General features: G+C 43.7%; 1 protein-coding gene across 1 annotated transcript in view; it reads left to right on the top strand.

Moving 5' to 3' along the window:
- Positions 1-371: 371 nt before the first annotated feature.
- Positions 372-12,912, top strand: part of LOC135545983 (mediator of RNA polymerase II transcription subunit 12-like) — a 93,069-nt gene continuing 80,528 nt past the window's right edge. The window contains exons 1-14 of the mRNA XM_064974015.1: positions 372-725; positions 2,689-2,793; positions 2,900-3,091; positions 3,374-3,533; positions 3,793-3,968; positions 4,977-5,087; positions 5,849-6,121; positions 8,949-9,095; positions 9,884-9,983; positions 10,240-10,376; positions 10,922-11,053; positions 11,430-11,556; positions 12,175-12,398; positions 12,684-12,743. Of these exons, the coding sequence (XP_064830087.1) occupies positions 624-725; positions 2,689-2,793; positions 2,900-3,091; positions 3,374-3,533; positions 3,793-3,968; positions 4,977-5,087; positions 5,849-6,121; positions 8,949-9,095; positions 9,884-9,983; positions 10,240-10,376; positions 10,922-11,053; positions 11,430-11,556; positions 12,175-12,398; positions 12,684-12,743 (2,046 nt within the window). The 5' untranslated portion in view covers positions 372-623. The remainder of the gene's footprint in view (positions 726-2,688; positions 2,794-2,899; positions 3,092-3,373; positions 3,534-3,792; positions 3,969-4,976; positions 5,088-5,848; positions 6,122-8,948; positions 9,096-9,883; positions 9,984-10,239; positions 10,377-10,921; positions 11,054-11,429; positions 11,557-12,174; positions 12,399-12,683; positions 12,744-12,912) is intronic.

The following is a 12,912-nucleotide window of genomic DNA, read 5'->3' on the forward strand; positions in this document are numbered from 1 at the left end:
CCCGGTTTATAAACAAACCTATAGCATGAATAAAAATGGGTGTAAAGGAAGAATATTATTAGCCATTTTGTAGAATGTGAATGAACGTATAGTCGGCACATTACAAATGACATGCAATTACCACAGGTACAAAGTAAAAAATAAAGGGGCTATATCGTAAAAATTAATAAAAAAAACAAAATGTGCTTTTTTGTCTTAATCTATGGTTAGGATTAGGTATAAAATTAGCAAGAAGGTTGAGGTTAGGTTTAAAAACAGATTTTAAGAAGATACATGTTAGAAATAGGCGGGGTATATGACTTTGTGGCTTTGGTAACTAGTGACGACCGTATATTGAGGTATCTTATCTGCATCAGCGTCCTTCCGGCTTCCAAGACTCAGACCGAAAAAGGGTTGTCTCTAGTTACTACAGCCACAAAGTCAAAATGGACTATATCGTAAAAAATAACGGGGGAGAATCGTTTCTTGGCCTTAATTTAAGGTGAGGGTAACAGTGTGGTTACGTTTAAAAATCAGACTATGTGAAGAGAAATAGGAGGGATTTAGCCATAATTGTGACTTTGTGGCTGTGGGAACTAGTGAGCCGAACGGAAAGAGAAAAGCCTTGGCTGTGATGCCGCTGAATGATGGCTGCTTTTGGGATCTTGAGTTACGAACACCGGCCACTGAAGCGGCCACGACTCGGACCTCCGGACGTTTATCCTCAAGACCCAAAGCAAAAAGAGGTCAGAAACTTAAGTCGTTTCTCAAACCAACGTTGCAAAGACAAATTGACACAAAGAGCCTAGCTACCGTTATTTGGAAAGGAGTCCCATTAGCTAACTAACTACGGTTGCTAGCTAGTCCCAGGCGGCTATCACAGGCCCAAGACAGTCTCTCCAGCAATAACAATGACCAGCTAACGTTACTTGGCTTTTCAGTTTGCTAAACATCAACCAGGTAATGTTAGCTTGATAACAGTAGCATTCTAGCTCTTAGTTAGCTAGCCAACCTTTTCTAACGTAACCAAAATGTAAACTTTACGAGCGATAATTTGGCCATATTTCAAGTGATCAAATTAGTGCACTAACCATTAACGTTACTTGCATGGTTGCAGATTAGGTAAACTTGCTTGCATTTAATGTAACGTTAGCTAGCTAGGTACACAACTCGGATTCATTTTGGAGAAGCTTGATCGATAACAAACTAGGTAGCTACTTAGCTAGCATATTTAGCAGCTATGTTAGCTAGCTAAATGCCTTCATTTTCACAAATTGGCAAACGGTTAACGTTACCATTGAGGGTTCTCCCCAGGATTTAACAAGGTGGTGCTGCTGAGTTCAGCCAGAGGACTCAAGAGATTTGTGTTTTTGAACACCTGTAACTGCCAAAACATTGCCAGAAGGTGGCGCATCGCCTCTTACATTCTTTGGGGAGAAGCCTTGCACGTTGTGCTAACATAGCTAATGTTAGCATGTGTGTGTCTAGCTATTATAATCTACAATGTTTGTCTAGCTTACTATACAGCTAACTATACAAACGTGAACTACTAGTTTAGCTACCAATACCATAGCTAGATAACGTTAGCCATATAATTTTAGCTAGCTAGCACTGTCTGGAGTTCTCATTTACTGTGCCAGGAGACTACTTTTGTACAAATTGCTGTGGGAAACTATTGGTCATGATGTAGAGCTTCTACTAATTAAAGTGACATGTCAGTTCACTTTCCAGGTATTTTTGGCATAGGGTCCTTAGACTTAGTAAAAATAATTGCCACCTCTGGTCTCTTGGCAGTCCCACCCCTGTGGGAGGTCAACTCCCGCTCAGCAGTTAGTACTCTTCTCTGTCTTGGCACCCCAATGGTGTAACTAGCTTCCCCCTGATGCTAGGACAGCAGAGTCCATGCCCATCTTCCAAAAACATCTGAAACCCTAGCTCTTCTTCGGTTTTGTCTAGAGGGGATACAGCTTTTGTCAATTGACTTTTCGTAGCAGGTCTAGAAGAACTTACACAGCAATTTTGACAAAAGCTGTACCCCATATAGACATGACCACCTTCGGTGAGGTTTTAGGGTGGGCTACATCCCAAAAGTTGTATTGCCGCCCACTACTGGATTCAAAGTAAAAAAGAAAACCATACTTGATTGGTAAACTAACTCACTCCTCATAACTAGAATAGTCAACAAAACAAAGCAAAACAAACTCCCACTCCGTCCATTCTTCTAATTTCCATTTCTCTGCACCCAAGCTATGGGGCCTGATAGGGCAGTACAGCTCGTCACAGCCTATTGTGTAACTCATTCGCTGAGAAGTCCTCCAATCCCAGAAACTTTTTTGTGTGTGTCTGTGTGTGTGTGTGTGGGGGGGGGGGGATAACACAGATGTCATATATAAAATAGGGGAGGGTTTCAGACATTCTGGATGTCGCCACATCTTTGTTGATAAATGATGATAACTGTACTTACTACGACTGTGATGTGGTTGTCTCACCGAGTTCTCTTAAAGATGAATGCACTAACTGTAAGTCGCTCTGGATAAGAGTCTCTGCTAAATGAGTAAAATGTAAAACTGTAAACTCAATTTTATTATCTAGCTACTCAATCCCCCAATGAGCTATTCGCCATTTGTTTTGTGTTCAGGTGTTCATTGTGTGACTTCATCAACTGCATGGACTGAATTTCACGAGATCTAATGTCAATTTCTGTTCCAGGATGAATTGACTGCGTTGAATGTGAAGCAAGGATTTAATAATCAACCGGCAGTGTCAGGGGATGAACATGGGAGTGCTAAAAATGTCAACTTCAATCCCTCAAAGGTGATCTTCTACTCGTAATGTTTCTCTTAGTATCACATGTAGTGATTCATGTTGTATGTATAGTAGGATCTCTTGTTCATTGCATACTTCCCTATTACCCCAACAGATTAGTTCAAATTTCAGCAGCATCATTGCAGAGAAGCTGCGCTACAACACATTTCCAGACACAGGCAAACGGAAGCCGCAGGTTAACCAGAAGGACAATTTCTGGCTCGTTACTGCCAGGTCACAGAGCTCTATCAACAACTGGTTTACAGATTTGGCCGGAACTAAACCACTCACCCAGCTGGCAAAGAAGGTAGGACTTTGTACCAAAAACATCCCTGCGGTGCACATTCAGCAGAGCACTACATTTTGAAAGAAATATGTTGTGTTCTGGCCTGGGGTGGTCTACCAACCTATGCACTGCCTCTGGAGCACATGTCAGTATGAGTTCGAATCAGGCTCACTGTTCTTCAGCACTCTTAAAATTGCTGACTTCAAATTATAACAGCACCCTCACAAACTCAAAATTCAAAAAAATATTCTGCAGCAACATCCTCCATCAAACCTGTTTTGTTAAATTGTGTTGGTGTGCTAGGTGCCGATCTTTAGTAAAAAGGAAGAGGTTTTTGGCTACTTGGCCAAGTACACAGTACCTGTGATGCGCTCAGCATGGATGATCAAGATGACCTGTGCGTATCACGCCGCCATTACAGAAACAAAAGTCAAGAAGCGGCACGTGATTGACCCCTGCATAGGTAAGCAAACACTCCTTAAAATAATATATAGCCTATCCATCCTCCTTGGAACATCAGTTTTTTATGATTGAGCATTTTCCAGCTACCCCCCTGTGGCCAAAGCTCCTCAATAATGTAACATTCCAATATCCTGGGTGTGTTCACTGCCATTTAGAAAAGATAGGCTGATTTATCTCTAGAATTTTGCTCAGTCATGCTGCATTAACAGGAGCATATGTCATTGTGAGGAATTGAACTGTTCTTTCTGTCTGCACTGCAGAATGGACTCAGATCATCACAAAGTACCTGTGGGAACAGTTGCAGAAGGTGGCCGAGTTCTACCACCAGTCTTCCAGCCAGGGCTGTGGCTCTCCTCTCCCGGCCACCTCGGCCGAGGTGGACACGGCCATGAAGCAGTGGGAGTACAATGAGAAGCTGGCCATGTTCATGTTCCAGGTTGGATGGTCCTTTGGTTTGTCTGTTTCTTTGTCTGTTTGTCTGCCTGTGTCGGGTTGCATGTCTGTCTTCAGGTTTTCATATGTCTGCCTGCCTCAACCAGGGACCTATGTCTGATGAGTTTGTGATAAGCAAACTGCAATTTTTGAGTTGTTACTTTGATGTTAGCTTTACACAGTTGTCTGCAATGGCTGTTGTGATAGTATAGTCCTATTTCACTATGTCACTGTATAATTAGTGGTTCGTTGAAGGGGAAAATGTCATGAAACTGCTAGCAAGTTAGCTTATTGTTAGAGGGCCAGTCATTTATTCGCTTACCATGAGGTAAGCGATAAGACAATGTATGGATTTTATGATTAAGGCCAGATGCAAACATAGCATCACAAACAAGCAAAAACGATTCACTTTGGATACAAGCATATCCAAAACATGATAAAGACAGACACCACCATGCTTGAAAATATGAAGATTGGTACTTGGTGATGTTGGTTTTTCCCCAAACATGCTTTGTGTTTAGGACAAAAAGTATATTTCTTTGCCACATTTTTGCAGTATTACTTGAGTGCCTTATTGCAAACAGGATACATGTTTTGGAATATTTTTTTATCTGTACAGGTTAGTATTGTGGTGTAACTCCAATGTTCATCCATCCTCAATTTTCTCCCTTCACAACTATTAAACTCTGTAACTGTTTTAAAATCACCATTGCCCTCATCGTGACATCCCTGGGCAGTTTCCTTCCTCTCCAGCAACTGAGTTAAGAAGGACACCTGTATCTTTGTAGTGACTGGGTGTATTGATACACCACCCAAAGCATAGTTAATAACTTCACCATGCTCAAAGGGATATTCAGTGTCTGCTTTTTCTACAAATAGGTGCCCTTTGCGAGGCATTTTAAAACCTCCCTGAATTAATAGTGAAATGGAGTAATTTCATAGGATTAACTTACGCTAAATACTTTGTTGTAGAAGACCAAGCAATAACAAACGGTTGTTTGCTTGCGTCCAGGATGGCATGCTAGACAGACACGAGTTCCTCACGTGGGTGTTGGAATGCTCCGAGAAGGTCCGACCTGGAGAGGACGAGATTCTGAAGCTGCTACTGCCCCTCCTGCTACAGGTAATGCCTATATACCATCCATACAGCACCCATCATCTTAATAATTTGGTGGTTGCTTATGTTTTTCCTATTTCACACAAGTGTGTATTGGAAATGTGTTTTTTTTGCATATCCCAGCTCCCCCTGAGACACCTTTGGAGACTTGAGGTCACGGCCAGGGTCTGTTATTATCAATTAGTGTTAAGTTCCTTGCTTGAGCACATCGGCAGATGTTTTACCTTGTCAGTGCAGGGATTCAAACTAGCGACCTTTCTCCTAGACTATCTTTCTCTTACTGCAGTGATGGATTTCATTCTCCATGTTACAAACCACACATTTCACGTGGAAAGAGTAACTTAAGGAGACACTCAAGATGTAATTTATCTTCAAGAATCAGGAAATGTCCAGGGTTTCTGGCATCTTCTAATTATACATTTGGGGGCATTATAAGCTACTTTTTCAAACGAACTTTTGTGTAGAAATGGTACATTGTTAATATGACACTCAGGGTGACGCCAAGCACCAAGTTCATTAGCAGTCTTCTATCAATAACCTAAGTAACAAACAATATTTCAGTAATATTCCCCTGGCGGTGCAGTTTTATCCACTTGGAAGTAAATGTATTTACCTGCACTGCGTTACAGGTTAACTTTTACCGGTAAGTCATTGAAGCTGACTTAGCTACCCTCTCCTCTATTTTTTTCCCCAAATTCCATTGCTGTGATCACATATCAGCTCTGAAGAGTGTGTACTGACCTTGTGAGTCATGTCCCCTCCTTCAGTACTTAGGGGAATTTGTGCAGTCGGCCTACCTGTCCCGGAGGCTGGCCTATTTCTGCACGCGACGCCTCAACCTGCTGCTAAGTGACGGGAGCCTGGGGCCCGGCGCCAGGGGACACCCGGCCCACAGCATCCTGGCGCAGCCAGGGAACGCCCTGCCCCCCATGCCCACCTCCCAGCCCGCAGGGGGCAATCAGCCCCAGACCCCATTTACAGACTTCTACATCTGCCCTCAACACAGGCCCTTGGTGTTTGGGCTCAGCTGCATGTTACAGGTACACAAACACGCTCAATAGCCTTCCCACTGAACTGAATGGATTGCTTATTACTGCTACTGCAGTACTATTAATATTACTGCTAAGCCATCAGGCTAGTTTGGTACATGACTAAGTTGGTGAACTAGCTTTGGTAAAATGTTCAGTGTTGTGATTGTTTCTGATTTTCCATGTTATATTTACAGTGCCTTCGGAAAGTATTCAGACCCCTTGACTTTTCCACTTTGTGTTAGTTTACAGCCTTTTTCTATAATCGATTAAATCGGGTTCTGGCTTGGCCACTAAAGTTAATTTAGAGATTTGTCCCGAAGCTACTCCTGTGCTGTCTTGGCTGTGTGCTTATGGCTGTTGTCCTGTTGAAGGTGAATCTTAGCCCCAGTCTGAGGTCCTGAGCTCTCTGGAGCAGGTTTTCATCAATGATCTTTCTGTACTTTGTTCCATTAATCGATCCTGACTCGTCTTTCATTCCCCTGCCACTGAAAAACACTGACACAGCTTGATGCTGCCACCACCATACTTCACCGTAGGGATATGCCAAGTTTATTCCAGACGTGACGTCTGGCATTCAGGCCAAAGAGTTCAATCTTGGTTTCATCAGACCAGAGAATCTTGTTTCTCATGGTCAGAGAGTCCTTTAGGTGTATTTTGGCAAACTCCAAGCGGGCTGTCATGTGCCTTTTACTGAGGAGTGGCATCTGTCTGCCACCACTATCATAAAGGCCTGAATGGTAGAGTGCTGTAGAGATGGTTGTCCTTCTGGAGGGTTCTCCCATCTCTACAGAGGAACTTTAGAGCTCTGTCAGAGTGACCGTCGGGTTCTTGGTCACCTCCCTGACCAAGGCCCTTCTCCCCCAATTGCTCAGTTTGGCCGGGCAGCCAAGAGTTGCAGCTTTCTAGGCAAGCCACACTGAAGCATGCATTAGAGCACCAGCTGTTCCGGACGACTGTGTGATCACGCTCTCGGTAGCCAATGTGAGCAAGACCTTTAACTTTTTATGGGCAGGTGGGACGGTAGCGTCCCACCCGGCCAACATCCGGTGAAATAGCGTGAAATTCAAAAATAACATTTAACATTCTTTAAAAAATGTGTTTTACATCAAAGTAAAGCTTAACTTCTTGTTAATCCAGCCGCGGTGTCAGATTTCAAAAAGGCTTTACGGCGAAAGCAAACCATGCGATTATCTGAGGACAGCACCCCGCATACAAACACACAATCATATTTCAACCATGCAGGTGCACCACAAAAGTCACAAATAGCAATATAATTCATGCCTTACTTTTGAAGATCTGCTTCTGTTGGCACTCCAAAATGTCACAGAAACATCACAAATGGTCCTTTTGTTCGATAATATCCGTCTTTATGTCCCAAAAATGTCAATTTATTTGGCGCATTTGATTCAGACATGCCTACAAAGTATCTAATAAACGCGCATCAAAACAGTAGAGTCCACCTGGAGTGACACTTACTTACACTTACATCTTCATTTCTCAAAAGAAAAACATTGAACAATTCCTAAAGACTGTTGACATCTAATGGAAGCCATAGGAACTGCAGCCAGGTTCCTAATAATAAGGGTATCCCATAGGGAAAAAAATGGAAAATACTATGACCCCATCCCCCCCCCCTCTGGATGGTTTGTCCTTGGTGTTTTGCCTGCCATATCAGTTCTGTTATACTCGCAGACATTATTTTAACAGTTTTAGGAAATTTAGAGTTTTTTATCCAGATCCAAATTATATGCATATCCTAGCTTCTGGGCCTGAGTAACAGGCAGTTTACTTTGGGCACGCTTTTCATCCGGAGTTGAAAATACCCAAGAGAGGTTAAACAGGCCAACATTCACAAAGCCATGGGCCAGACGAAATACCAGTAAGTGTACTCAAAGCAAGCTCAGACTAACTGGCAAGTGTCTTCACTGACATTTTCAACCTCTCCCTGACCGAGTCTGTAATACATACATGTTAAAAGCAGACCACCATTGTCCCTGTGCCCAAGAACACAAAGGTAACCTGCCTAAATGACTACTACTCACGTCGGTAGCCATGAAGTGCTTTGACAGGCTGGTCATGGTTCACATTAACACGGTCATCCCGGAAACCCTAAACCCACTCCAGTTTGCATACCGCCCCAACACATCCACAGATGACGCAATCTCAATCGCATTCCACACTGCCCTTTTCCACCTGGACAAAATGAACACCTATGCGAGAATGCTGTTCATTGACTACAGCTCAGTGTTCAACACCATAGTGCCCTCCAAGCTCATCACTAAGCTAAGGACCCTGGGATTAAACACTTCCCTCTGCAACTGGAACCTGGACTTCCTGACGGGCCACTCCCAGGTGGTAAGGGTAGGCAACAACACATCTGCCACACTGATCCTCAACACGGTGGCCAGTCAGGGGTGTGTGCTTAGTCTCCTCTTGTATTCCCTGTTCACCCACACTTCGTGGCCAAGTACGACTCCAACACCATCAATAGGTGGGACTACAGGAAAAAGAGAGCCCAACATGACCCCATTCACATCGAAGGGGCTGTAGTGGAGCAGGCCGAGAGTTCCAAGTTCCTTTTGTGTCCACATCACCAACAAACTATCATGTTCCACTGTGTTCTTGTCGACCTTCAATGCTTAGGTCCCCAAGAAATTAGGGTTACCTGCCTTTTTCAAGGACACATCAACAGATTATTATTTTTTTTTTACATTGTCGGGTATTCAAACTGGTGACCTTTCAGTTACTGGCCCAATGCTCTAACAGCTAGTTTATATGCCGCCCTATTGTCAGTCACATCCCTAAATTCTTATTCTCCTCGTCTTGGTTTCGTCAGAGTATTATGCTGTGCTGTCCCAGTGCCCTGGTGTGGCACTACTCTCTGACAGATAGCCGGAACAAGACTGGTTCCCCACTAGACCTATTGCCCATCTCCCCCTCCAACCTGCCCATGCCAGGGGGCAACGGCACCTTTACACAGCAGGTAAGGCCCAGAGTCTGGTTCTTGTCAAGGTTTCTTCCCACCAAGGGAGATATTCCATGCCACTGTACCTTTGGCATTAGGTTTGGATTATGATCCTGCTGTTTGCTGCGCAGCACTTTGAGACTAATGCATTTGTCGATTGATTGAAAGGTTAACATCATTGCATGCCTCTTGCCTACTAGATTTTGTATTTGTCCTCTCAGCTGTCCTATTTGTATTAAGGATTTCCATTAGCTGCTGCCAAGGTAGGGTCCAGCAACATTAAGGCAGTTCTATACAATTTAAAATATTACATGACATTACATTTCATAACACATTAAGTGTGTTCCCTCAGCCACTATACTACCACATATCTACAATCCAAAATCGTTGTATACGTGTATGAAAAGTGGGTGTCTTATCTTGTGTATGTGCCTGTGTGCATCTCCTCACAGGCCCTGCTGTTCCTTAAGGTGTATTTGTTTTTTAAAATCTGATTCTACTGCTTGCATCAGTTACCTGATGTGGAATAGAGTTCCATGTAGTCATGGCTCTACATAGTACTGTGCACCTCCCATAGTCTGTTCTTGACTTGGGGATTGTGAAGAGACCTATGGTGGCATGTCTTGTGGGTTATGCATGGATGTCAGAGCTGTGTGCTAGTATTTTAAACAGACACCTCGGTGCATTCAGCATGTCAACACTTACAAAGACAAGTAGTGATGAAGTCAATCTCTCCTCCACTTTGAGCCATGAGATATTTACATCCATATCTGCTTATCTCAGTCTTATCTATGCTTTTACATCAGGTCCGTGCAAAGGTGCGAGAAATAGAGGAGCAGGTCAAGGACCGAGGGCAGGCTGTGGAGTTCCGCTGGTCCTTTGATAAATGTCAGGAGACAACTGCTGGTAAAGAAACCGCTGTTAAGAGGCACCTATAAAATGACATAACACATCCAGACAATGACTCTATGGGCTGTTTTCCCTGAGAAAGATTGAGACTCGTCTTGGACTAAAAATCAATTTCAATGGAGATTCTCCATTGAGCATGCTTTTTGTCCAGCACTAGGCTTGACCTGTGTTTGGGTTATCCAGCCCTAGGTACGTAAGGGAAATGGAAATGAGCAACATTTAGTGTTTTACCTCTTTTTTCTGCTTTTACCAGGCTTCACCATTGGGAGGGTCCTACACACCTTGGAGGTTCTAGACAACCACAGCTTTGAGAAGTCAGACTTCAGCAATTCCCTGGATTCCCTTTACAACCGCATCTTTGGCTCGGGCCAGAACAAAGACGGTCACGAGGTAATTTTTTCCCAATCAATATTGTAGTGGTCTCTAAGATGAGCACTCCTGCATATGTCAAGTCTGAAGACTTTAATGGTTTGCACTTGCAGATGAAAAGCCAAAATGTAATGTTCGAGTAAGAGCCCAACAAACACTGCGGCGAAAAGAAAATCTGCTTCCTCAGATTCCATTTGGACTAGTCATTACAGTATATTTTTTATTTTATTGAACCTTTATTTAACTTGGCAAGTCAGTTAAGAACAAATTCTGATTTACAATGACGGCCTAGGAACAGTTGGTTAACTGTCGTGTTTAGGGGCAGAACGACAGATTTTTACCTTGTCAGCTCAGGGATTTGATCTAGCAACCTTTTAGTTACTGACCCAACGCTCTAACTACTAAGCTACCTGCCCAATAACACATTTCTTCTTCTGCGGACAATTAACTGTGTTCTATTAGACTCTTTTCTATTTTATTACATTCTAGAAACACTACGTAGAATTCTCCAGACACAGGTTTCCGTGCTGTATGGTCTTTGTCCTGACATGTTTCTCTATGTGTAGATGTCCCCTGATGACGATGCAGTGGTGACCTTGCTGTGTGAGTGGGCGGTGTGCTGCAAGAGGTCTGGACGCCACAGGGCCATGGTGGTGGCCAAGCTACTGGAGAAGAGACAGGCGGAGATCGAAGCCGAGGTGAAGGAGAGGCGCGTGCGCACGCACACACAAAAAGCACAAAGCACCGTGACTGCTCCATAATGACACGGGCCCATGAGTCACTCAGCCACAGCTGTTCCTGAGAATTCTCCTTTGTTGCCTCTTGAAAACATGTCTCTCATGCAAAATAGATTTTTACCTTGAGATTACATAAAGGATGAAGATGGCCACACCCCTTTAAATAACAAGATTTTACATTCTGTCATAAGATGAGGTATAGGTTTTTGTATTTCCAGAAGGCTATTTTTCTTTGCAATGTTGTCTAAATTGTTTAATGAAATTGTACTACCCCTGTAAGGTATATTTGTTCAATTGCAGTGGTTCTCACACTATGCGTATGATTGAGAGTTCACAGAGGTGCGGTGAGTCAGAGGTGGTGGATGAGAAAGGCTCGGTGTCATCGGGCTCTCTCTCGGCAGCCACCCTGCCTGTGTTTCAGGACGTGCTCCTACAGTTCCTGGACACTCAGGCCCCCGTGCTCAGTGAGTCTGCACTTCACTTCATTCATACTACTATTTCATTATATTCCCTTATTTTGGTTGTCTGCAGCTCTGTCCCTAATGGCACCCTATTCTGTATAATGTACTACTTTTCACCAGGGTCCTGGTCAAAAGTAGTGCACTATAAATGCAATATAGGATGCCGTTTAGGAGCCAGCTTGGCTCTCTGCATCTCTTAATATTGTTCCTTATTCCAGCACCCTTTTGGATTTACAGTCTCCCGTTGTTATGCACAAAGCACCGTGTCTCTGGGACTTGAGCTATGCTGTAATGCGCTGAAAAGGACAATGTGAAAAGAAAACATCCGCAACAGCACAGTATTGATTCGAGTCGGCACGATAGTGGGGAATGGGTATTGGGTTTGCTAAACTTAATAAGGGTCCTGTGTGGCTTAGTTGGTAGAGCATGGCGCTTGCATCAGGATAATACGTTTGATTCTTGCTTTGGTCACCCGTACAAAAATGTATGCGTGCACTACTGTTAGTTGCTTTGGATAAAAGTGTTTGCTAAATGTCATATCATATTATAAACCTTTCTCTTACTGCTGCTAATTCTGGAGTGTGTAGTAACAAACTATCTCCCCCTGTCTCTCCTCCTTAGCTGAGCCGAGCAACGAGAGCGAGCGCGTGGAGTTCTCCAACCAGGTGCTGCTCTTCTGCGAGCTCATCCGCCACGATGTCTTCTCCCACAACATCTACATGTGCACGCTCATCTCCCGTGGCGACCTTGCCTCTGACTCCCACCTGCCTCTCCCCCGTTCCCCTAGCGATGAGCCCTCAGACGAATCAGAGCGCAAGGAGGCTGGCAGCAGTGTCAAGAATGAGGCATGTTATGTGGAGGCGGCTGCTGTTATTTTATTGTGCATGATGAATCACCCTACATTTACATTTGAGTCGTTTAGCAGATGCTGTTATCCAGAGCAACTTACAGGAGAAATTAGGGTTGAGTCTCTTGCTCATGGGCACATTGACAGATTTTTCACATAGTCGGCTCGGGGATTCGAACCAGCGTCCTTACGGTTACTGGCCCAACCTGCCGCCCCATCAGTAATAACTAATTGCTTTTGAATTAATTTGGGGAGTAAATATTGTCTTTTTTTCTTTTCGCAGGACACTGGTCTCTCAGAGTCAATGGAGATTGATCACAACTCGATTACTAATTTCGATGAGGTAAGCATCATGTCTCAGAAATTGCCAGCCACTGTAATGTGCACTAGTGAATATTCTCCCTGGCACAACTATATAGTATTCTTAACTGTACTTCATCCTACTTTCCCATTGACCTCTGGATAACCTTTCCATCCTGTGTACAGCCCTATTAATTTTAGCTGTCTCTTTT

The sequence above is a fragment of the Oncorhynchus masou genome, chromosome 9, assembly GCF_036934945.1.
Source record: "Oncorhynchus masou masou isolate Uvic2021 chromosome 9, UVic_Omas_1.1, whole genome shotgun sequence".
In the NCBI taxonomy this organism is placed as follows: domain Eukaryota; kingdom Metazoa; phylum Chordata; class Actinopteri; order Salmoniformes; family Salmonidae; genus Oncorhynchus; species Oncorhynchus masou.